The 25,965-nt window shown below is 38.9% G+C and overlaps 1 protein-coding gene and 1 long non-coding RNA gene across 12 annotated transcripts in view; one reads left to right on the top strand and one right to left on the bottom strand.

Annotated features, from left to right (window-relative positions):
* Window positions 1-25,965, top strand: part of Atm (ATM serine/threonine kinase) — a 104,102-nt gene that overhangs the window by 4,132 nt on the left and 74,005 nt on the right. For 7 of the 10 annotated variants that reach the window (XR_005487761.2, XM_039081069.2, XM_039081070.2 and 4 more), the window contains 11 exons: window positions 1,455-1,600; window positions 7,378-7,542; window positions 9,693-9,858; window positions 11,932-12,170; window positions 13,823-13,986; window positions 15,135-15,301; window positions 17,407-17,778; window positions 18,551-18,745; window positions 20,499-20,594; window positions 21,964-22,189; window positions 23,697-23,822. Coding sequence is in view for 9 of the 10 variants with exons in the window: in XM_039081069.2 (XP_038936997.1) it covers window positions 1,455-1,600; window positions 7,378-7,542; window positions 9,693-9,858; window positions 11,932-12,170; window positions 13,823-13,986; window positions 15,135-15,301; window positions 17,407-17,778; window positions 18,551-18,745; window positions 20,499-20,594; window positions 21,964-22,189; window positions 23,697-23,822 (2,062 nt within the window). In the remaining variant the exon portion in view is untranslated. Of the gene's footprint in view, window positions 1-1,454; window positions 1,601-4,841; window positions 6,222-7,377; window positions 7,543-9,692; window positions 9,859-11,931; window positions 12,171-13,822; window positions 13,987-15,134; window positions 15,302-17,406; window positions 17,779-18,550; window positions 18,746-20,498; window positions 20,595-21,963; window positions 22,190-23,696; window positions 23,823-25,965 lie in introns of those variants that run through there. The other 3 variants (XM_063265114.1, XM_039081072.2, XM_063265115.1) reach the window with 3 other exon arrangements.
* LOC120094159 (uncharacterized) lies at window positions 1,024-25,691 on the bottom strand. Of its 2 annotated transcripts, XR_010054387.1 has the most exons (5): window positions 25,564-25,691; window positions 8,342-8,640; window positions 7,808-7,874; window positions 1,635-1,745; window positions 1,024-1,158 (listed from the first exon to the last, which is right to left on the bottom strand). It is a non-coding gene; the product is annotated as an uncharacterized LOC120094159 (long non-coding RNA). The 2 variants fall into 2 exon arrangements; XR_005488192.2 differs by lacking the exons at window positions 1,024-1,158; window positions 1,635-1,745 and having other exon boundaries at window positions 7,357-7,874.

Raw genomic sequence — 25,965 nt, 5'->3', positions numbered from 1 at the left:
AGAGGTTGTAAACTGTCCTACTTGCAGTCTGGGGACTGAACTTTGATCCTTAACCATTGAGCCATCTCCTCAGCCCCCCAAACATTTTAAATTTATGTAGAATTTAACAGAAGTTGGTAGAGTGTATAACACCTTTAACCTTGGGAAGGTGGTAGAGATAAAGAAGATAAGGAGTTCGGCTCATTACAAATAAACAAAGTAAACAATTGTAGTAAGGAAGGTATTCCTATCCCTTTTTTTTTTTTAATTTTTTTTAATTTTTTTTTAAATTTCTTTATTATGTATATGAATACACTGTAGCTATATCTTCAGACACCAGAAGAGGGCACCAGATCCCATTACAGATGGTTGTGAGCCACCATGTGGTTGCTGGGAATTGAACTCAGGACCTCTGGAAGAGCAGTCAGTGCTCTTAACCGCTGAGCCATCTCTCCAGCCCTTCCTATCCCTTCATACAATGGTAAATTGTTTTAGAATACCTACAGATAAACTTTTGGGCAAGGGTGGGGGTTGGGCTTTTGAGACAGGGTTTCTATATGTAGCCCTGGCAGTCCTGGAACTCTCTCTATAGACCAGGCTAGCCTCGAACTCAGAGACATCTGCCTGCCTCTGCTTCCCTGGTGCCATGACCAAAGGTGTGCACTACCATGCCTGGCTAAAACTGGTTTTTTAAAAATTCTGGATCTAAAAATAAAGCCACACTGCCCTTGAACTCTTGAGTGTGGGGATTAAAGGCAGGGATCACCACTGCCAAGCTTATGAGTTTGTTTTTTTTGTTATCTCTTAACTTGGCACTAAACTTTTTTTTTAAGACTTATTTATTATATATAAGTACACTGTAGCTGTCTTCAGACACACCAGAAGAGAGCATCGGATCTCATTACAGATGGTTGTAAGCCACCAGGTGGTTGCTGGGAATTGAACTCAGGACCTCTAGAAGAGCAGTCAGTGCTCTTAACCACTGAGCCATCTCTCCAGCCTGACACTAAAGTTCTAAATGCACATAAGATGGAAAAATACATGTTTTCTCTTTGAGCATTTATTTTACTTGCAGTATTATAATTACTATTATCGGTTTTCATAAGCTGATTAGAGAGGCCAGGTTTCCATCCATCCTGGCCAGCCTTCCGTATCTTCCACACAGCCTTCCTTTAAAGCCTGGAATTATAACAAACTGCTCATAATGTCAGGAGAGTTGAACATCCTCAGTAGCATTCTGAGCAAGCAGGTAAGGTGAAAGAGAACTGTGCAGGGTACAGATTAAGAGCTTTGCAGTGAGGCTTGGTATTGATTGTGTGCCTTGCTGGACTTTGAACAGAGGTGGTTTCATTGAGCCTGTTGTACAACAGTGTGGTGTAAAAGATGCCACGGGGGGACGGGGGGGTGGATAAACAGGAGAGTTTGAAATGGTAAAGTGTGAGCATTAACGAGCACATGATTTTTTTCTCTTGAAGGTTTTTGCAGAAGTACATTCAAAAGGAAACAGAAAGTCTTAGAACAGCAAAATCAAATGTCTCAGCCTCTACACAAACCTCCAGACAGAAGAAGATGCAAGAGATTAGCAGTCTGGTCAGATTCTTCATCAAATGTGCAAATAAAAGTAAGCGACATTGGCCTGGTGTGGTGGTGCTCACCTGTAATCCCAGCACCTGGGAGGCAGAGGCAGGTGGATCTCTTGAGTTTGAGGCCAACCTGGTCTGTAGAGTAAGTTCCAGGACAGCCAGAGATCTCTACACAGAGAAACCCTGTCTCAAAAAAAATAAATAAATAAATAAAAATAAAAATAAAATAAAATCCAAAGAAACAAAAAAACCAACAACAACAAAAGTAAAACAACACTATGCATTACTCACAAATGCTTCAGTAGTTACCATAGCATACATACATTTGATCTTAATAACAGTGGCATAAAAATTAAGTACCTTTTGAAATTCTTAGCACATAAACTGGCTTTTAATATAGTGGGATCAAAATTTAGAGTAATTTAGCATAACAGAAGTGAACAGGTTAAAAATTAATGCTTCAGTTCCCCTGTTCTTATAGTCCCTCTACATATTAGCAGAAGTGCAGTCTCAGGGATTCAATAACCATTTGGAGGCTGAACAGTTTTGAGGTATAAATCCTGTCAGGTGGTGAGATGGCTTGGCAGCTAAAGGGACTTTTGCCAGGAACCTTGATGAACTGAGTTTGAGCCCCAGAACCTAAATGGTGGGGAAAACTAACTCTGACCTTTACACATGGACCATAGCATGGGTGCTTTAGTGCATGTATGAGCATGTGTGAGCATGTGTTAGCATGTGTGAGCATGTGCATGCACACAAAGGAAATAAACAAAAATGTGTAAAAGGGGTTTTTAAAAGTCTGTCTTCATGGATTACTGCTCTCCTTTATTTTCAAAGATTTATTTATTTTATGTATGTGGGCACACTGTTGCTCTCTTCCAGCACACCAGGAGAGGGCATCAGATCCCATTACAGATTTTGTGATATGGTTGCTGGGAATTAAACTCAGGACCTCTAGAAGAGCAGTCAGTGTTGTTAACCTCTGAGCCGTTTCTCCAGCTACTACTACTTTTTAGGGTTTGCTTATTTATGTGATGAGTGGTTTTGTCTGTGTGTATGTAGGTATACCATATATTCCAGTTCTTGAAGAAATCAGGAGAATCCTCTGGGACTGGATAGTTTTATGTGAGTGCTGGGAACCAAACCCAGGTCCTCTGTAAGAGCATCAAACCCTCTTAACCACTAAGCTATGTCTCTCGTCCCTCTAACTTAAATTATACACAGAAAACCTAGCATTTGATTTCAATGTGACATCATTTGATATATTTGAAAATAGCCATAGCATTCCTCAGTACTCTTCCTCTGAGGTAAATGGCCCTAATTCCTTCAGCTCATTGACCTGATATTCTTGAGTTTGTTATTCCTCAGAGAGTGGCACTCAGGCTTGTAGTATAATGTAGTTGTCACAGTCTACAGCATATTTGTTTCAATTTTGTTTTTTGAGGCAGGGTCTTTCAGTATAGCCCAGGTTGGCCTCTGATATATGATCCAGGTGCCTCACATCTTTTTCAGTGCCTGGATTGCAAATCCATGCCCCATTGCTGGCTATGCGCTCATTCATTCATTCATTCATTCATTCATTCATTCACTCACGTATATGGGTGCAACAGGTATTCTGGTGAATGAGAGGACAGTTGGGCGGCATCCAGCTTGTGTGTTTTGTTAAAGAGTTTCTTGTTGGACTGGAGCTTGTTGCTAAATAGGCTGAGTTTGCTGACCAACAAGGCCCGGGGATCCTTCCGTCTAATCTGTGCTAAGATTACAACTGCGTGCCACAGTGCCCAACTTTTGGGTTTGGGAGATCAAATGTAGGTCCTCATACCTATGGCATGCACTATTGATTCTGAGATAACACTTGCCTCTTGTGGTCAAAACGCAGTTACAGCTCAATATTTTGCTATCATTTAAAGAAAAAAAGGGATTAAAAATCAAGTCTTTTTTTTTCCCCCGTGAGTGATAAATCACACATCTCTCATCCTGAACTTACATAGTTAATTAAGTGTGTGTACGTGAAGATAGATGTGTGGTACTGGGATTAAACCTGGGCCTTGTATGTGCTAGGTCAGCTCCCCTTTGCTGAGAAGCACCTTTAGTCCCTACCTATGATATTTTGAAGGTGGATTTTAAAGTTTTTTTCCTACGTTTCATTTATTTTTTGTACGTGTGTGCATTTGCCATGATGTACTCATGGGTGTCCAAGGACAGCTTGTAGATGTCGGCTCTTTCCTTTCGCCATGACTCGAAATTGAACTCAGATCATCAGTCAGGCTTGCCTGCAAGTACCATAAAGTAGAGCCATCTTGCTGACCTCAAGAATGATGTCTTTGAAGCAGAAATGCAGGATCCTCATAAGCTTTTGCAAAGAAATGGACTTTATATTAAAACTGAAAGCTAGAGCAGAAAATGTTTGTTGAGAAGTTTCAGACTTTGTACATTCTGTGTAGATAAGGATGTGGATTTGTGATAGCAAATTTAGGTTAAAAATGAGGCAAATCCATGGTCTGCTATGATGGCTTAGCAGTAAAAGGCCTTCTGCCAAGCCGGACAACCTGAGTATAGTCCCTAGGACTCACGTGAGGGAAGGAGAGAACCAACTCTTTAACAGTCGGTGAGTATCATGCACACAGCTACGCATATACACACGTAAAATGTAATTATAAAATCTAGTTGGTGGTAAATTTTTAGTAAAACTACATAGGCTGTTGACTAATGATATAGTAGAACAAATCTAATGAGTAGCTGTTTAAAGAAATTTTCCATCCTCTCAAGATTCCGTTTTTAGAAAGGAAAGCTACATGGAAACGTTTTATACTTGACTTGGCTCATGTGATAGCTTTATATTCACTCAAACACTGTTCTGTTGGCTTATAGAATTGGGACCTTAATTTGTAACATGTAGTTCCTGGTGAAAGACACCAGGTTTTGTTGCCCAGCAGAAAATTCTGTAGCTTACAATTTTATCTTCTAGTGAAAAGATACCTTTAGTTACTAAGTAAATCATGGAGATCACAATTAAAAGTGTACCAATATGTTAGTTTACCAGAAAGTAAAATTGCCAAAACTAGATCATTTAAGTAGGTAGAAAGTACTGTTTTATTTAGAGGATAGCTTTTAAATTGAACTCAGAGAATCAGAAGCAGCAAGCGTAGGGCTGACACGGGTCTGCACCAGGTCCGCCGTGTGTGTATATTCTAGCTTTCACATTAGTGGGACTCCTGGGTGTGATCTAGTGAGTCTCTAATTCTCGTGTCTGATCTTGGGCTCTCTTCCTTCTTTCAGGTTGCCTGGTCCAGCCTCGACATGATGGGTTTTGTTTTATACCTTATTTTGTCATGTTTGATTGTTGTCTCTTAGAAGCCCGTTCTTTTCTAATGAGAGACAGGAAGTGAATCTGGAGAAGAGGGGAGGTGGGGAAGATTTGGGAGGAGTAAAAGGAAAAAAACTATAAAACTGGTTTGTTTTTTTGAGAAATGGAATTTTGCAGTGTCAGCAGACCTACAGTAAAGCTAGAGAGCTACTGTCATTCTGCTTTGCTTCTTCAGTTCTATTTATTTATTTGCATGGACCGAATGGTGGCTGGCAATTGAAACACAGGCTGAGATTTTAACAGACTTTTTAAATACTGTATCCAAAGTAGAATGAAGAAAATCATTCACAAACTAGTGGGTGTGGGAATCGTTAAGAAGGAACTTAAAGTAATGCCAGCGTCCCTGATCCTTTACTAAGCACAGAGTGTAGAAAATAGAAACCAGGCGTGCAAACTGGTTTCCCGGGGTTTCTTAAGCATATAAATAACTCAGCCTCCTTATAAAACAGATTTTTATTTACTTCTTTATTTTGTTATTTTCATTTTTGTTTTTTTTTACAATGGTAGGTATAGTATTCATTGTTTTTTGCATGCTAGACAAATATTGTGCCGCTGAATTTTCATCTCTACTGAGAGAATTAGGAAATAGCATAAATTTTAAAATAATTATATTTGACAGAGAAAGAGAATGTTCTGGGATAAAGAATACAGAAAGTTAAGATTTCATCCTAATACTTATGAAATTAAATTTATTGTCTGTTGTTGGTCTTGGGCATTTGTGGTAAGTTATTCCTTTCCATAATATTCTGACAATACAACAAATGTATATATAAAAAAAAAAATCGGGTTGGGGATTTAGCTCAGTGGTAGAGCGTTTGCCTAGCAAGCGCAAGGCCCTGGGTTTGGTCCCCAGCTCCGAGGAAAAAAAAAAAAAAAGATGAAGAAGGGGAAAAAAAATCAAGAATTGTGAGAAAGCTACCCCAGGAATGGCAGGAAAGGATCACACAGGTGTGGGAGGCATCTTGGGTCAGATGCCTGAAATTGTAAGCCATGACCGAAAGCTGTTGTGCTGTGATGTCAGTGAGTACTTACTGTGCCTGATAATTCTGAATATAACCATTCTCATCATTAAGAAAACGCTAACCTAATTCACTTATGCATATTGAATTGCAGTCTACATGTAGTTCAATTTCAAAATGAAGTCAGTATTGAAGAAATGATAACCCTTTAGTTTTGGTATCAGTATGATTTGATAAAAATAAAACACTTTTATTTCTGTAGCCTTGGCTAGCCTCCAATTTACATTACTCCAGCTATTACCTAGAGATAGATCACCCTTTTAAACTTAAATCCCTTGCCCCCATTTTTTTTTTTTTTTTTTTGGTTCTTTTTTTCGGAGCTGGGGACCGAACCCAGGGCCTTGCGCTTCCTAGGCAAGCGCTCTACCACTGAGCTAAATCCCCCCCCCCCCCATTTTCTTTAGATAGGGTTTCCTTGTGTCTCAAGATAGTCCTACATTTACCGTATAGTCAAGAATGTACCTTAGCCAGAATCGTGTCTTTACCAAGGACTATTGGGATTATTGGTGTGTAATACTGTGCCTGGCATAATTTTGTTTTTAAATGTAATTTTGTTATCTTTGAAAATACAAATTTGGGGTGGGGAAGATGACACTGTCTGTCTTTCCAGAAGACTTGGATTCAATTCTTAGTACCCACATGGGAGCTCTCAACCATGTATAAATTCAGTTCTTGAAAATCTGGAACCTTCTTTCGACCTCATGCATGCACTGTACAACATACATGCAGTGCTGAGACATATATGGAGGCAAAACACCCATACACATACAAAGAAAAGGTTTAGTGGCTTAACCCATTTTAAAAGAACATTTATTAGCACTGAATTTTCAGAATCTAAAATATTGTGTTGTTAAAATTTCAGCCTTTTCTACATGTATGCCATTTGTATGCTGTGTAGATGTCATGGAAATAATCTTGCTTTTCAGAGTTACTAGGCTATTTCTAATTAGAATAATTCAAGATTACTTTAATAAATTTATTCATAAAGATGCTCAGAGACTTAGAGTTCTTTTAAGTCCAGTACTACAAATTGTGAATCAAGTATAAAAATTCATTATTTTTGCTGTATTTTTAGAGGTTGGTAAGTTTAATCTTTAATGGAGCCATCTAGCAAATGTCTTTTTTTTTTTTTTTTTTTCCTTTTTAACTTTCTGGGTCATATAGATTCTGTTGCAGATACTCCTTTCTTGTCATTTGCTGTATGTAGTGAATGCAGAAACATGACTGTGTTCCAGTTAAACTTTATTAACAAAACAGCCAACCTGCTGAATTTCTACTTAGGGCCTATAGAATTTACCAGACCCTGTTGGATGAGAGAGCAACTTTATAATAATTTTCTGAGTGGAATTGGTTAAAGAAGTTGGCACTTGAAGGGTTCTCTGTTTTTAAGATGTATGCATTTTTACCGTTTTGTTTGATTTTTAAATAGGAGCACCCAGGCTAAAATGTCAGGACCTCTTGAATTACGTCATGGATACAGTGAAAGACTCATCTAATGGCGCAACTTACGGAGCTGACTGCAGCAACATTCTTCTCAAAGACATCCTGTCTGTGAGGAAATACTGGTGTGAAGTGTCTCAGCAGCAGTGGCTAGGTAGGTTTGAAGGCTGTGAGTCTGAATCGCACGGATGGCTCAGAGTTTAACATTACATCGATGAAATCATATCACTGTGGTTTCAGAGCCTGAATTCTCTTACACCTTGCTGTGTATCCTGTTCTGGCCTTCAGCTTGGAATCCTCCCGCCTTGGTGTGCCAAAGCTGGAGTCAGAGGTATACACGACCATGCTCAGTTCTTACTTTTCATTTACTTTGTACTCTCAAAAGTATCAAGACACGTATGTGCATGGTAGGTGCTTACCACTGGAACTGGAGTTACCGGTTTCAAAGATTACTGCTCCGTTTTCAACTGTTCAGCAGTCCAGTGACTGAAAAAAAAAAAAAAAAAAAAAACAGCTAAATATCACCGTGCCGTTCACTTTCTACAAGCTTGTTTACGGTGTGCACACAGAACAGTGATAGCCATAAATAAAGGAGGAACCCAAAAGACAGAGATGTCACCGAGGTTGCAAGCAAGAGTTCTATGTTAAAAGAGATGTGGTAGCAGGCTGTTCAGTGCTATGATACAGAATTCCTTCCTATTCCTGACATCCTGTCTTCGCACTTGAGAGAGTCGTTATTACATCCTGATCCCAAATCCTGACCCGTGGGCCACTGGGAAGCTCTGTAACTGAAGGCCCCCCCAGAGCCAGGCCTACCGTAAAGCACTGCAGCACTGCACTTCCGTCCGTCAGGGCACTAAACAGACGCAAACACAGGTCTGAAGCTTCGTGCCAGTCAGCTCCATCGGCCGCTGACACAACTGCTCGCTCATACAGTGTCCCTAGAAACTTACCTCTGATGATACTTGAGATTTTGTTTTTTAAACTCCACGAACATTCTTCACACAAGAAGTTTTACTGTTCATGGAGAAAGTATGTCATCTGAATGCATCCATTGCGTCTTACGAGAAAAAGCAGGCAGGATTGCACTCTCTGAGACTTCTTGAGGTGTTTCGTGATGTCCTTCACACACCTTCTTTAGGGGGGCATGATGGATTCTGAAAATTTAGATCATTCCCCTTGAGTAACATATAGGTAGCTTGATGTGCTTTAGTGAGAAGCAGTGACAGTGTTGGCCTTTGCTCTTTCTTATCTGTCAATAAAAGAGAAAATTGTTGAGAAGGATTCTTCTCTTCAATGTGTGCGTGAACATTTTTACCATTGTGTAACTATTTGATACAGTGCGAACATATTGACATAATTGATATAATTTTATGAACTCTGATTATATAATATGATTAAAAATGCTTGATTTGTTTATATTGGCCATATATGTTGTTTGATACCCAATTTTAAGCCACTTATCTATTTTTGCAGAAGCATGACGTGAACAATTGAAAAGGAAGATACAAATAGTTGTTATTCTTCCCTGTCTCTATCTTCTAATGGGAATAAAGTCTAAAGCCACTGGCTTACTCTTCATTATGTCTGGCACAATTCTCAATGGATTTTACTTTTCTGCCTATCTCTGACTCTTGTTATTGTTTTAACCTAGACTACTTTCTTCAAGGGTGTATTGTGTAGTGAATAACCTGAGAGGTAGAGTCATTGGCTTCCTTGATACAAAGAATGGCTTCGCCTTTAACTTACTTCTATATAAAAGGGCTACTATTTTCATTTGGGTCAAACATTCCTGTTCACGATGCTGTTGAGATTGGGGACCTAATGCAAAGGTGGAAGTATTCTGCTTGCTGTTATCACTGTAAGGAATAAACTTCCCTTTTTCTTTGAGCAAGAACCTAACGTCCTTTATTAAAAATCCATGAATTGTAAATACAAGCAGAGCGAACTGTGAAGCCATTCATAACGGGTGCTACTTTCTTTACATATTTAAAAAACACCACTGGTAGAACACCAGGACTCAGTCAGTGATTTGATTAGTCCTAGGTAAAGCAGTATAGGCGTGGAGACATTAAGTGGCTTATTTGAGTTCTGGTTGTTAAAACAGATACCTTCATACTGTGCTACTTATGTTCGTATGTTAAATACATTAACAAACATTGATTTATTCTATTAAATTTAAGATTATCTTTAATACTTTTGTCTTGGAGAATTATAGCATATTTAAGTTGAATTGTGATGTTGAACATAGTTGATTTTTAAAATAATTAGCTAATTCTTTTTTTTTCTTTTTTCAATTTTTAGAATTGTTTTCCCTGTACATCAGGCTGTATCTCAAACCATCACAGGACATTAATAGAGTTTTAGTGGCTAGAATAATTCATGCTGTCACCAGAGGATGCTGCTCACAGACTGATGGATTACCTTCAAAGTTCTTAGATCTTTTTTCCAAGGCTATTCAGTATGCCAGGTAATCCTACCACTTTGTTTCCCATTGCATCAAACTGCGTTAGATCTTCTCGCCATGACCATGTTGTAGATTTAGTGACTAAATTAGACTGCCTTTTCAACAGTGGGTATTCAGTTGCTCAGATTTGTGATGTAAAATGTGATTATTCAGTATAGTTATAGTAGGTAGTGATCAAATCAGGATATTCCTATTTTCTTGAATACTAAGTTTTTATTATACATAACTGGATAGTCATATGTTTCGTTGTGATATTTCATTTTTGTATGCATCTTGACCTCTGTTTTCCATCCTATATGAAGAAAGAAAAAAAAACAAAAACAAAAAACAGACCAAAGCTTTGCCACTGAGAAACTTGAAGAAAGCAAACAGATGAACCACTTTAAGATACTGATATAAGGGTCTGGGAGGTGGCTTAGTGGGCAGGAACACTTGCTGTGCTAGCATGAGGAACTGAGTATGGATCCTTAGCAGCCAAATAAAATACCCCAGTGTAACTGAGCAAAGTTTGATGCCTTGCTGAGTAGTAGTTGAGGTTAGAGACAGAAAATAATTGGGTTTTGCTGGCCACCAGAGTTACTCCACAATGGCAAGTAAGCTCCAGGTTGAGGGAGAGACCTTGTTTCAAGAGCTCTCAATAATGTGGAGAACAGTTGGGCCACTCAACATCCTCCTTTAGGCCTCTTCATGCATACTTGTGTGTGCATGTGTGTGCACACACACTAAATTTGTTATAAGATAAAAGCAGTGATCTTTTGGGACTAAACCCCCAAAACGAAAGAAAAAAGAAGCAAGAAGAAACTACAGTATCTTCATAGAAAGGAAATACTGAGCAGAGTGAAGAGACAGCTTGCCAAATGGGAGAGAATCTCACACACTGTGGATCTGACTAAAGACTTAACATCCAGATTATATAACAACTTCATGAAACTTGGTAACAAAAAACCATTTTTCTGGGGAGATGGGTCAAGGCACGTTGTGTGAAATCCCCCCCCCAAAAAAAACCCAAAAACCAATAAAAAATAGGTTAGTTAAAAATGTTTTTAAATACCCTAATTGAAAAAGATAGGCCTAGAGTAGTGGTGAACTTCTGTAACTCAGTACTCTGGAGGCTCTGCATAGGATGACTGTGCGTTTGTTGCCATCTTGGTCTGCATCATGAGAAAATAAATAAGAAAAGTAAATATGCAGTCAATTTATGAACACATTCAACCTTGTTAGGTATCAAAGACGTGCAAGACAGATCACAGTGAGGTTAGTGCTACTGTAATTAAAAGAGCTGTGTTAACTAGAAATAAACAGCAAGTACTATCAACAGTTTGGAGACAAGACTACACTGCATTGGTGGGGGTAGAAAATACTGTCTTTCAAAAGGAACCATCGACACATTATAGAACCAGTAGTTCCTTGAAGGGCCATTTAGAACCAAATGTTCTTAATGTGTGAACACTAAAGGACACTAAATTGAGCCCTGTGGTCTTTCTCAACTGATAACAAGGATAGTCAGATGTCACTTAAGTAATTTCATTCTTTCCATTTTAAGAATAGATGTAGTATATCAAAAATAAAGTAGTGGGGCTCAAGAGATGACTCAGTGGTTAAGAGCACTGACTGCTCTTCCAAAGGTCCTGAGTTCAATTCCCAGCAACCACATGGTGGCTCACAACCATCTGTAACGGGATCCGATGCTCTCTTCTACTGTATCTGAAGACAGCGACAGTGAATTCATATACATAAAAATAAATAAACAAACACATTTTTAAAAAAGAATAAAGTGGTAAAATATTTTGGAAGCATTGGTGCACATTTGTATGGCAAAATTCAGTTTATGTTAAAACGTAACTGTAGGTGTACAAAAAAACTGCGTGTATTTTTAGACAGTGGTTTAGTAGCAGAAACATTTAACAGGAAAAATTTCTTAACCCCAAGTGAGAATAAATGTTTTTTTAATGGTTAGTAATGTTGTGGGGTTTTTTGATTGTTTTTCTGAAGAGATAAGAACCCAGTATATGATTTTGTTTGAACATTATATTTTATTCTTTCAAGTGTGCTTGTTGACTTTATTTTCTGTTGCAGACAGGAAAAGAGCTCTCCTGGCTTAAGTCACATCTTAGCAGCCCTTAACATTTTCCTCAAGACTTTGGCTGTCAACTTCCGAAAGCGGGTGTGTGAAATAGGAGATGAAATTCTTCCTACCTTACTGTATATTTGGACTCAACATCGACTTAATGACTCCTTAAAAGAAGTAATTATTGAACTAATTCACCTGCAGATTTACATCCATCATCCACAGGGAGCCAAAGCGCCTGAGGAAGGTATAAGGGAATTTCCCCATTTGAATTGAAATAGAAGCTGTCTGTGTGCCGTCAGTGATCTGGAGAGGAATGCAGTGTCTCCGGTTAGTGTGTGATTAGTCTTGAGACGTTCTCATGCATTCTCTCGGATCTGAACCAGTGGCGGTAATTCTATCTTGCCTTCCCACTCAATAAAGTATCAGAGGAAAACAAGTCCGAGACGTTTCCTCCAACAGCCATTTATCCACCACTTCCTAATAAGAGGGGACGTAGACTGCAGAGCCAAAGAAGCTAGGGAAAGCAGGAGCCTGTTTATCTCCATGGCGATTCTTATTTCTAATAGAAAGGAAAATAGCCAAGCCAGTTCCTCCGTTTCCAAGAGGGTAGTGACCTTATGCAAAGACACGAGAGGTAGAAGGGCCACACCGGGTGCCTCAATGATACCCACGGCTCATTTTCTGGGGGCAAAATACACAACAGTAAAGCCCTGGTAATGAATCTCTTATTCTCCCTGGTTGCATCCCCTGTCCCCTTTTATTTTAAACCAAGAATATTCTTCATTAAGAAGTAGATTGAGGTAGTGTTGGTGCACGCCTTTAATCCCGGCACTTGGGAGGAAGAGGCAGTTAAGATTTCTGAGTTCGAGGCCATCCTGGTCTGCAAAGGGAGTTCCAGGATAGCCAGCTATCCAGCCAGCTGTCTACAGATAAACCCTATCTAGGAAAAAAAAAAAAAAAGCAAAAAAAAAACCCAAAACTGGATTGAATGATATCAAGTCGATGAACTCTCATAGCTTGTCTATAATTGCATTCAAGCTTGTACTAGCCTTTAGTCTAGTTCACCTTGGGTCATAGTGGTGATTTTGTTAAGATGGTCTGGCCCATTAACATCGGTTATCATGGAGAATAACTGTTACACCACTCTCTTTTCCAGTAGGGATGTGCATCAGCTTTTTTAGTGTAGTGTATACATTCAGATATATAGAAAAAAAAAAAAGAATTGTGACTTCCCAGTTTTTGTCTTTCATCCTGCTCTAACCAGGATAAGGATGAGGCCATAAGGGGTGGTGTAATGGGTTAGTTAACTGCATATTTATGGTTCACTGAAAACTTGACAGGGTTATGAGGCTGCCAGAAAGATTCACTTAGTTTTAGCCTTCGATAATATCTTTTTATGCTCTCTTGTTTGTGAGAAGTAATAGCCCTGTAGTTTTCCATGAGGACTGTGTTTCCCGGACTCTGCAGGCCCCAGTTAGCATTTTAAGAGGGGCGTAGATTGACTGAGTGTGACTTGCATGGTGACATAACCACTGTCAACGGAGAGCATCGTATATGTGCTAGCGGAACCGTAATAAAAATCACACAGAAGCTGGTCCCCTTGTGGAAGAAGGGCATGTTATCTCTTCTTAGGGGACATCACACAGACATTAGAAAAGGGAAATGTTTAGATGAACTGTAAGGACATTCATAACAACCACAGTTACCTGAATTTGAGATGAAAACCATTAGGAAGTAAATTTTCAAGGACATTGCCCAATGGGACATCAGTGCTGAATAGACGTCGGACTAGGCAGGTAATATGGAGGTGCGAGGTGCCTTAGCAGGTGAGCCATTTTGAAAACTGGCAGTGTGGGTGGAATTTGAATATAAATACACTGTGTTTCTGGGTTACAGGTGCTTATGAATCCATGAAATGGAAAAGGATCTTGTACAACTTATACGACCTGCTGGTGAATGAGATAAGTCACATAGGAAGCAGAGGGAAATACTCCTCAGGATCTCGTAATATTGCTGTCAAGGAAAATTTGATTGACTTGATGGCAGATGTCTGTTACCAGGTTTAGTAGCTCTTGTCACATTTGAAATTTCCTATTAATTTTCTTCCTGCTGGATCTTTGCATTATGACAAGCCTATAAAATTTACTCTATATTCCTAACAGTTATTTTCAAATTATGCATATTTGAAACTAACCCTTTTAATTGAAAGATAACTCTTGTCATGTGTCTAGAGCTAGTGATGACAGTCATCTCCAGGGAAGGTAAATTAATCCTATCCTAATTAAAAAAAAAAAAATCAACTGGGCAGTGGTTGAGAATGTCTTTAATCTCAGTGCTCGGGAAGCAGAGACAGGCAGAGATCTGTGTGTTCAAGGCCAGCCTGGTCTACAGAGCTAGTTCCAGGACAGCCAAGGATACACAAAGAAACTGTGTCTCAGAAAAAAAAAAAAATTAGTATTCATGTAGCATAAAATTCGCTGGTAATATTTATAATAATTACCATTGGTTTGTTCTGAAACCATCACCAAAATCTATCCTAAGCCTTTTCCCATCCCCTACAGAGACTTTAGACCTCCAAGCTTTCGGTTATCTTTATCTGTTTCTCTTAACCACTAATCTACTTCTGTTATCTCTGAGTGATTTATCTGCTTTGGACATTTCATAGAAATAGAATCATAAGTATGTGGACTTTTGTGCCTGGCTTTATTCACGTAGTGTTCCATTGGGAACTATAAATGAGTATTTTATTCTCCACAGATTTGATTGACATACTGGTAGTAATTTTGCTCTCTTAAATGTTAATGTAAATTTAATTTTTACGTCTTATTTGATTAAATTAAATTTTACTCCTGTTGAAAATACACTGTTCAAAGTTTTGGTAAATGTCCCCAAAAATAAATTTAGTACCCTACTTGCTAGAATGTCATTACTGCTATGCAAAATATTTATCTCTTAATATCTTTATATATTTCTTTTTTTTTTTTTTGTTTTGTTTTTTGTTTTTTTTTTTTTTTCGGAGCTGGGGACCGAACCCAGAGCCTTGCGCTTGCTAGGCAAGTGCTCTACCACTGAGCTAAATCCCCAACCCCTGTATATTTCTATAATTTATTAATAATTGAGTCCTTATATTTTCATTTGAGAAATATTTTCCCCAATGATTTATTTAAAAAATTGTAGCAATAAAAATGTGGTTTTTTTCATTTTGCAGCTTTTTAATGCAGATACCAGATCCGTGGAGATTTCTCAGTCTTATGCGACACAAAGGGAATCCACTGACTACAGTGTACCTTGCAAAAGAAGGAAAATAGACATAGGCTGGGAAGTGATAAAAGATTATCTTCAGAAGTCACAGAATGATTTTGATCTTGTGCCATGGTAAAATGTTGTATTTTCTCATTTGGTGTGCTTTAAATCATGTTTCCCTGGGAAGCCTTCATTGACCAGAGCTGTTGTCTGACTATTCTCAGACCAGCTGTTAGTAGCAGAGTGAAGTGTTTGCTCTAGCACATTGCGATGGTCACTAAAAGGCTCATCTGCTGTGCTAGACAAGGCTACCTCTTTTGTTTTTTTCTTTTTCATTCATATTTAAATGTGCACAACTCTATAATCACAGATTAACTCTGATTAGGATAATTAGACTGCATTTAGTCAGGCCTGTTTTCTATGCTGAAAGGGACCAAGCCTAGAAATGTTAACCAGCATGCCTGAAGATACTTCAAGACTTAACAGGTTTTTAGTGGGAGACGGGAGGATATTTTTCACCTTGTTGCTGGAATATTTATATGTAATTGAGTTGTGTGGAAAAGCTATATAGATTTTGTTACTGCTTAAGCTTCCATTAATTTTATGTAGTTGACAGTTCTACTTTAGTTTTTTTAATTTTAATTTATTCTTCTTTCGTGAAGTATATCCTGACTACAGTTTCTCCTCCCTCCACTCCTCTCAGTTCCTCCTCCCTCCCCACCTCCCCTCTCCCCCATTTCCCTTTAGAAAAGGGCAGGCCTCCCAGAAATACCATCCAAACACAGCATGACAGCCTACAATAAGACTAGGCAAATACCCTCTCTAAAGGCTACATAAGGCTACCCAGTAGCAGGAAAAGGGTTCCAAAGCAGGCAAGACAGTCAGAAGAACCCCACTCCCACTGTTAGGACAAGAACACTAAGCTACACAGCCATAACATAGACGCAGGGGACCCTAGCTCAGACCCAGACAGGCTCCATGGTTATTGCCTCAGTCTCTGAGCCCCTATGACCCTCCCCGACTGGCCCCAGCTCCACACAATGTTTGGCTGTGGGTTTCTGCTTCTGCTCCTGTCAGCTGCTGGATGAAACCTCTCTGATGATCGTGGTAGGCTTAGGTCTACCTGTAACAGAAGATCATTCAGATCTTTTCATTGACTTTTTTTTTTTTCTTCTGTTTTCTCTTGAGATTGTATATATCTTTTACTACTATAGATTATTTTTTTTTAAAGATTTTATTTTATTGTATATGAGTACACTGTAGCTGCCTTCAGACACACCAGAAGAGGGCATCAGATCCCATTACAGATGGTTGTGAGCCACCTTGTGGTTGCTGGGATTTGAACTCAGGACCTCAGGAAGAGCAGTCGGTGCTCTTAACCACTGAGCCATCTCTCCAGCCCCACTACTTTAGATTCTTAATCTGTCTATTTAATCAAGAATGACTAGCCGGGTGGAGGTGTGCAGGTCTTTAATCCCATCACTTGGGAGGCAGAGGCAGGTGAATCTCTGAGTTCAAGGACAGCCAGGGCTACACAGAGAAACTCTGCCTCATAAAACAAAACAACAATAACAAAAAAACACCAAACAAATCAAAAGAATTATAGAATGACTTTTATGAGCCTCACCTCAGACACGAAGCAATGAATAACATAGTTTTGAGTAGTACTTGAGCAGTGGTTCTCAACCTTCCTAATGCTGCAAATCTTTACTATGGTTCTCATGTTGTGGTGACTCCCAATAGAAAATTATTTTCCTTGCTACTTTATAATGTTATGAATCATAACATTATAACTGAAATGCAGGACATCTGACATGCAACCCCTGTGAAAGGGTTGTTCAAGTCCCAAAGGGCTTGTGACCTACAGGTTGAGAACTGTCATTCTGGAATGTTCAAAGAACATTGTATTCAATGATAAATTGGTGTCAAAGACAAGTGTTTACGTTATATTTTTCCTAATATAAAATATTTTTGGTGCCAAAAGATGAGAAATTTAGTTGTTTCTGAGATTTTATGTAAAGATGTAGCTAGCCAGACTGTGTAATTCTTCCTTCTGTAATTGGCAGCAGGGCCTAGTCAGTGTCAGCAGTCCATTTACTTGAAAACACGATTGAAAAGAGTGAAAAATGATTCTTTAGTTAGGATACAGAAAGGTACAGTATTTGGATCTTTGTTTTCTTTTATGTTTTTAATTAAGGATTGAAAGTTCACAATAATCCTTTCCTTTTTCCTTTCAGGCTACAGATTACAACCCGATTAATATCAAAATATCCTTCCAGTTTGCCTAACTGTGAGCTGTCTCCATTAATACTGATCCTGTACCAGCTTCTGCCTCAACAGCGGCGTGGAGAACGCATCCCACATGTGTTACGATGCCTTACCGAAGTTGCCTTATGTCAAGGCAAGAAATCAAACCTAGAAAGCTCTCAAAAGTCAGATTTATTGAAACTATGGATTAAAATTTGGTCTATTACCTTTCGTGGTATAAGTTCTGAACAAACACAAACTGAAAACTTTGGTTTACTTGGGGCCATTATTCAAGGTAGTTTAGTTGAACTTGACAGAGAATTCTGGAAGTTATTTACTGGCTCAGCCTGTAAACCTTCAAGGTAGGTTCTATTATATTTGATTTTACATAAACACATGAGTGTATATCCCTGATTATTTTCATAGTTTGTTACTTTAGCAAAAGATATGTTAAAATCTGTTTTGGGTGCTTGTATTGTTTGGCCCAAAATACTTAATAATACAGAGAGGTTTTGTGAAGGAATTAATTAATTAATTTTATTTATTTTGAGTTAGGGTCTTACTGCATAGCCTTGGCTAACTTCCATAATTGGCCGGCCTCAAACTTAAGAGATCTGCTGCTTCTGCTTCCTACATGCTAGGTTTAAAGATGTGAGCCATTGGCCTGCCTTTTTATTTTTAAGACTAGCTTTTTGTATACGATTATAAAATTTAAATTGTTAACTGTCACATAATTATTCAACCTTCATAACCATCCTTGTACCTCTGTACAATTTGGTAAAGATGTATTTATGTCTGAGTGCTCTGTCTGTCTGTACACCTGCACACCAGAAGAGGGCATCAGATCCCAGGATGGATGGTTGTGAGCCGCACTGTGGTTGCTAGGAATTGAACTCAAGACCTCTGAAAGAGCAGACAGTGGTCTTAACCTCTGAGCCATCTCTCCAGCCCCCGGGACAAAAATTTTACATCAAAAGAGTTTGGGAAATGTAATCTCCCTTTCACAGCTTACTTCACAAACTGTCCCTCGTTGTTGCCTGTGCATGACAGGCTTAGTGGTAAGCAGCAGGGGTAAGGTGTGTGCCCTTCAGAGACACCGCTGGCCTCTAACAGTCTCCTTGTGTTTCTCTGTAGTCCTTCAGTTCGCTGCTTGACTTTGGCGCTTAGCATGTGTGTAGTTCCAGATGCAATAAAAATGGGAACAGAACAAAGTGTGTGTGACGCAAATAGAAGTTTTTCTGTGAAGGAGTCGATAATGAGGTGGCTCTTATTCTACCAGTTAGAGGGCGACTTGGAAGACAGCGCAGAGCCGCCTCCCATTCTCCAGAGGTAATTCTGCTTTCCGGCACGCTCCTGCACTCTTGTTCTGTTCTCACTGTGCATGTTTGCCTGCTTAACTTTATAAGACTCGCTACACGTCTGAGATCCGATAGCTTCATTTTATACTCACAGTGCAGAATTTCCTGGAGTTATCTCCAAAATATTAAAAATCATCTGTATCTATGTGCCGGATTATTTCTGAAATAAAAAGTTATCTCACTGTGGTATATGGGAGATTTTCACGAAGGATAGACACACAATTGTTTCTTAAAAATTTAACATTTATAAAAAGTATTCATAGTTGTCATATGCCATGTAATATTCGATACACACATATATTGTACGATGTTTAAACCACAGTTAATATATTATCTTCTTAAGTAGATGTAATCTACTTATGAGGAACACATTGAAAGCCATGGCTTCTTCAAAACATGCACACACACAGAGTAAATCATCATGATTACCTACCCCATTGTAGAATACCAAAAATGTCCTTCTCCCATTAAATTTAGAACTTTTTTCTTTCTTTTGCCTGTGTGTTTTTTGTTTTGTTTGTTACATGATCTTACCATGTAACTCTGGTCTGGTTTGGAACTCCCTATATAGACCAAGACCAATCTAGCCTCTTATAGGGATTCCCCTGCCTCCTGAGTGCTAGGATTAAAGGCATGGGCCACTACACCTGGTCTATAGTGTGTTTTGTGACATTCTATTGTGGCATGTAGTTTCATGCTCTATCCATCTTTGCTCCAGAATCAGCTGTGCTACGAGCCCTCACCCAGCTTCCCTTGAATCCTTGGACAAAAGGCACATACACCCTTTGTTCCTTTTCAACTTGCCTTAAGACACAGTAGCTGGGTGATGCTATCTCCTGCCTGGGAAAGTGTGACCTTAATATTTTTTTTCTTTTTTTCGGAGCTGGGGACCGAACCCAGGGCCTTGTGCTTGCTAGGCAAGCGCTCTACCACTGAGCTAAATCCCCAACCCCGACCTTAATATTTTTATCTCTGCTCCTCCCACCTGCCCTAAACTTCAGCGGCTAGTCCTACCTAGCCCCTGTCAAACATCCCTGGCCAACCCCCTGTAGCAGTGGCCACAGGACCCAGCTCTTCCCTAGACTTCATGTAGTTGCTGGCTTCTCCAAAGCATGGGAAACCCCACCCCCCTCTTCCTTGTGTCTGCCTTTTCCTTCTGGGACTTGGAAGTCCCTCTTGTACCTTCTGCCCAGCAATTGATCCCCCGCTTTCTTTACTGACGGATCAAGAACCAATTGGGGAGCAGGACCTTGGCATCAGAACCACCCCCTTCTTTCTATATCTCATCCTACTCCTGAATCATAATGGGTGTATTCTGGGTAAAATTTGTTACATGAATGATGAGAAGACAAACTAGAACTAAGGCCCTAAAGTAGCTTGATGCCTTCTTTTGACCATTTTGTGCATCAGGCACACAAGAAGCATAGACATTGATGCAAGGAAATTCACATACACATAACAATAAACAGACAATCTGAAAAAAGAAATCCCCCTTTTAAAATTATGTATAATTTATTCTAAGCAGTTTTAGGAACTACGGTAGCACTGTTCTAACATCTTTAATAAACTCCTTACAATACAAGTGATTCAGGACAGATGAAAGCATTTTTAGATTGGGGTCTGAGTTTTAAGGATCCTAATTTGTAGCTATATATACATGGATGTTAAAGTTTTTTTTAATGATATGTGGTCTTTTAAATGAAGCTTTTCTTTTTCTTTTTTAGTAATTTCCCTCATCTCATACTGGAAAAAATTCTTGTAAGTCTCACTATGAAAAACTCAAAAGCTGCAATGAAGTTTTTTCAAAGTGCCCCAGAATGGTATGTTATATAAGAAAATATGTGGTATTTTAAGATATAGCATTAATTAGAAAGATAATTCTATCAGGGTAGGGGCTCATCTTATTAATAATTAAGGTAAAATTGGTCTGATTGAAGAAATATCCCTATAGCTTATCAGAAAGAAGTTTTTTATTAGTGATTATAGTTTACATTTTATTGCTTTAGATGAAGGTTACCGTTTTATTGATGTGTATTGTAACATGTCTAACAAGTTTTAAGAGAAAAGGCTGTACAGTTATGCAAAATTAAGAACATAAAATTTATGTGAAGTGAGTTTTTAGTAGGGACCCATTGTTTGTATGTTGAGTAAAATTTGTTTGTTTTAAAAGTGCCAATGATATTGCTTAGCAGATAAAGGCATTTTTCTTTTTTTGTAAAAGAATTTTTATTTTATTTATATGATTACACCATAGCTGTCTTCAGACACAGCAGAATAAGGCATCAGATATCATTACAGATGGCTGTGAACCACAGTGGGGTTACTGGGAATTGAACTCATAACCTCTGGAAGAGCGTCAGTGCTCTAAACTACTGAGCCATCTCTCCAGCCTGGTAAAGGCATTCTTCAAACCTGATAAGCTGAGTTCAGTCCCTGGGACCTGAGACTCACTGCTGGAAGGAAGAACTGACTCTTGACAAGTTGTGCATCCGGCGTGCACACGCACGCCCGTGCCCACACACATAGCCACTCACTCACTCCATCTAACTAGCTACATCGAAGGCAGAGCAAAAGAAAAACTAAGGAAAGGTGGATATAATGATGTTCTGAGGTCCAAACACTGGGCAGCTGAGGCAAGAGAATCTTGAAATCAGAAGTTGGAGACCCTCCTGAACAGTGTAACTAGAACCAATTCTGAAAAACAAAGCTTAATTATAATTAACGTGAAAATATTTAAAATCTTGCTTTTAGTTGATAGTCTCAGAGACCTACATTTGGCACTGTGACTGAAAATAGCTTAATGATATGAAGATATCCAGTCTCTCACTTCTTTAAAATGAAAGAAAATCACTGATTTTGGAAATGAGGTGAAAAGAAGGCAGTTGTTTTTGGTGATTACATTCGGTTATCTAGGGTTAGTGTCTAAATATATCGCTGAACTTGAATTTGGAACTGTAACTTATACATTTTTGTGAGTAAAATCTGTTACTAATAATGAAATCATCTAATCTTAATTCAATTTGCCATAAAAGCCCAAAGAAGAGAAGCATTTGATAGACTAACTCAAAAATGTCCTCAGCAGTCTTTGAGTGGTGTGAACGCTTTCTTGGTGATTTTATTTGTAATGTGTTGCAAATCAGTTGAAAGATAATAGATTGTGGTTATTAATCGTTGGTCTCACTCCTGAAGTGAGCAGCACTGTGAAGATACAGAAGAGCCTTCGTTCTCAGAAGCGGAAGAACTGTTTCTCCAGACAACTTTTGACAAGATGGATTTTTTAACTCCTGTCAAAGAAGATACTGTAGAAAAATTTCAATCTCGTGTTGGCTTCTCTGTCCACCAAAATCTCAAGGAATCACTGGATCATTATCTTCTGGGATTATCAGAACAGCTTTTAAGTAATTACTCTTCTGAGGTGAGATTTCTTAGAAAGAATTAAAGTCTATTCTTGAACTTTTATTAGTATTTAGGAAGGAAAATGGGAGAGTGAAAGATGCGTGAAGCCTGGTTGTAAGTAAATGTTGGCACAGCCCAACAAGTAGGAAACATTAGCATGGAGGAAGGGAAAACAGCGACTTTGAGATACTTTGTTCTGGGAACTCTGTAGACAAGAGTGGGAAGGAGTGCTGGTGCAAGTCTAAGAATTTCATGATGAAATGAACATGTTCATACAAAGGAGGGAAATTGTAGTCATAGGAGAAGAAAACTCTAGTTGTTGCATTTGAAACACGTGGAATGATTATAAAGCTATGAAACGGACTAGCAGGTACCCAGTCGTTAGAGGTCGAATGACTCGTCTTTGTAACATCACAAATCCATGGATGCTACTCTTGTAAATCACCGTTTCTCTCCATGCCTGGTGTGCATCTATCCTATTCCATGTATTTAGTTAGCCGCATGTTACATTTGATGTGGAAGCCTTATATTCGTTCAGCCACAGTAATTTTTCACGTATTAGTTTCATAGTTTTTGGGCGTAATGTCACATACATTTAATGCCAACACTCAGGAGACAGAGGCAGACAGATTTCTGAGTTCTAGGTCAGTCTGGTCTAAAAGCTAGTTCCAGGACATCCGGAGATACACAGAGAAACCCTGTCTTGAAAAACCAAAAAACAACAATCCATACTATGTAGTATTTCGATTTCAAGGGCACTTAATTAGTATCTTGTTTATACCATGGATACCCGTATGTTTAGATATCTCAACCTTTGCCATAATTTGCTTAATGCTTAGTTGCTTAGTTTGTTAAGCTTTATATCTGCCACAAAGCTTTCTGTTATGTAAGTGACAAAGTTGAAAAACACTTATAAACTCCCAAAGGAGTGAAATAAGCAACCCTAGAAAATGACCCAAAAGATGACCCAAAAAATCAAGTAGGAGCAGTATGGCTCTTTTTCTGTCATTGCCACTTACTGATGGTCTGCTTCATCAGTCATAGCTGGTTTCATTCTAAAATAATTTAGTTTTCCCTTTTTTCTTTGAATGTTATTTATTTATGTGTCTATCTGTTTGCTTGCTTGCTTATTTATTTATTTATCTATTTATTTATCTATCTATTTATTTATTTATTTATTTATTTATTTATTTATTTATTTATTTTGGTTGGTTGGTTGGTTGGTTGGTTTTGCAAGACATGGTCTCTCTGTTGTACCCTTGGCTATCCTGAAATTTACAGTGTAGACCAGAATGCTTAGAACTCAAGAGATCCACCTGCTTCTACCTCACAAGTGCTGGGATTTAAAATATGTGTCCCACTGCTGGGTATTCTTGCTTGTTTTAAAGTATTACCCAGACTATTTCAGCTTTAACTCTGTTGAATTTTTATTTCTTCATATGTATGGGACTTATTCTTCCAGAGGTAATTCCAAACTACATAGGTTATTTATATCTAATACTGTATTTTTAAATTTATGATTTAAGATTACAAGTTCAGAAACCCTTGTCCGGTGTTCGAGTCTTCTGGTGGGTGTTCTTGGCTGCTATTGTTACATGGGTGTAATAACTGAAGACGAAGCATATAAATCAGAATTATTCCAGAAAGCCAAGGTAGGAAAATTTACACTGATGAAGTTTTAGGTGCATTTAAATGGATTGAATTCTTGGGCAAATTATGTAAAAGAAGTTTTTGTATAAGTTGAATATCCCTAATCTGAAAATAAGAAATCTGAAATACTTTAGAGTTGGGAAATTTTAGTTACAGCACAACCATAAAGGTGAAAATGTCCACATCTGCCCTCATACTGTCATAGTCAATGTAGACACGGGTTACCCTCAGATGGGTGTAGGATGCTCTGTTTAGCTTTGTGTGCTGGGATAAAGACCATGGCCACGAGCAGCCTGGGGAGGAGAGGTTCATTTGGTTTACCCTTCCGAATTATGATGCATCGTGGAGGGCAGCCAGGGTAGGGTCCTGCAGGTGGAAAATGGAGGCCGTGGAGGAATTCTTGCTCCCCAAGGCTTGCTCACTTTGGTGTTTTACCCCAGGACCTGCCCATGGATGGCACTGCCTACATTGGACTGGGCCCTTCTATAGCAATGATCAATCAAGAAAATGTCCCTACAGGCTTGCCTATCATCCAGTTTCTCAGTTAGGGTTCCCTCTTCTCATAGGACTAGTTTGTGTCAAATCAACAAAGAACTAACCAACACAGGGTTGATGAAACAAACAAGTTTTATATTTAGATTTGGGATATCTCAAAGATATCCTGTTATGCATATGTAAATATTCCAAAATCTGAAACATTTTTGTCCTCTGTATTTAGGTGCTCAATATGTATAGATTAACTCTTTTCTTTTATATAGTCTAAAAGAAGTACTGTGTCCTTCCTTAAAATGTGAAGTTTTTACAAGCGAGTGATAAATACATCGGGTAAATGATCTCATATCACAATGAAATTTCATTAGAATACTGTTTCTTGAGGTAGGGTCCCTAACTGTCCTGAAACTCAGAGTGTCTGCCTTGGGCCTCCTACATTCTGGGATTTAAAGCTTATACTACCATGTCTAGCTATACACATTGATTTTATCTGTACTCTTAAATTTCTCCCCCAAGATGATCTGTAATAAAAAGCTCTTGATTGGGTAGTTTCTAAGCTTAAAACTTCATCTTCATTCATTCATTCATTCATTCATTCATTCATTTTTGAGACAGGGTTTCTTTGTGTAACCCTAACTGTCTTGGAACTTGGAAACAAACTCTGTGCTTCCCCCTGCCTCCCGAGTGGCGGGACCAAAGCTGTGTGAGCCACCACCACCTAGCTTAAAGCTTTCTTCATCTCTCAGTACTAATATATCTGTGCTGGGATTTGCAAAGGAAACAATGTTAAGATTGTCTGTGGGATTTTTGTTGTTGTTATTTTTGTTGAGACTGGGTCTTACTGTATGGGTCAACCTGGCCCGGAACTTATTAACCCTACGAGCACTTAGATTACAGGTTCATTGCCACACATAGCTTAGATTTGCCATTTTCTTTTTGGGTGTTCGTCATTGTGATCATATTGCATGACCATTTGCCCTATTTCCCTTGGGAGTCTGTTTTGCTTGCTTTTGCTACCCCGCCTAAGCTCCTGAAATGGCCGTGTTACCAGCCCCCACCCAGCTGCCCTTGAATCCGCCCATAAAAGACACAAACACACAGTTCAATTTCCTCGTGCCCTTTGACACAGTTGCTGGTTGCTACTTATCTCCGGCCTGGAAAAGCGTGCCCTTATCAATTCTTAGCTCCGCACCTCCCACCTGCCCTAACTTCAGTTGCTCTAGTCCCGGCTACACTCCCCTGATCACCCACCTGTATGAGCGGCCCATGCGAGCGGCCTGTACGGTCACATCTGGTCAACTTTTCTCCATCAGAAGCAAGGCCAACTCTGTCACTCCTCTCCCTGTGTCTCTTCCTTGCCTCCAGGGATCCGGAAGTCCGGCCTATTCTATCCTCCCAGCAATTGGCCAATGGCTTCTTTACTGACAGATCAAGATCCAATTGGGGAACAGGACTGTAGCATCAGAACTATCTGTACAGGAGTCAGCTTTTACCCCAAGCTGGCCTCGGACCCTTAAGTACTAAAGTCAGCCCAAATCCCAGTTTCATATTCAGTTTGTAAATATATTGAATTTTTGTTCTTAAATGAAATTTCAAAATAGAAACACTAAGTTGTTATTTCAACTGGAATCTGTCTTTTTTTCTTCTGTTCTA

The sequence above is a fragment of the Rattus norvegicus genome, chromosome 8 (genome assembly GCF_036323735.1).
Source record: "Rattus norvegicus strain BN/NHsdMcwi chromosome 8, GRCr8, whole genome shotgun sequence".
Classification (NCBI taxonomy): Eukaryota; Metazoa; Chordata; class Mammalia; order Rodentia; family Muridae; genus Rattus; species Rattus norvegicus.
Note: the sequence above shows the minus strand (reverse complement) of the source record. Positions and strands in the feature narration are given on the sequence as shown.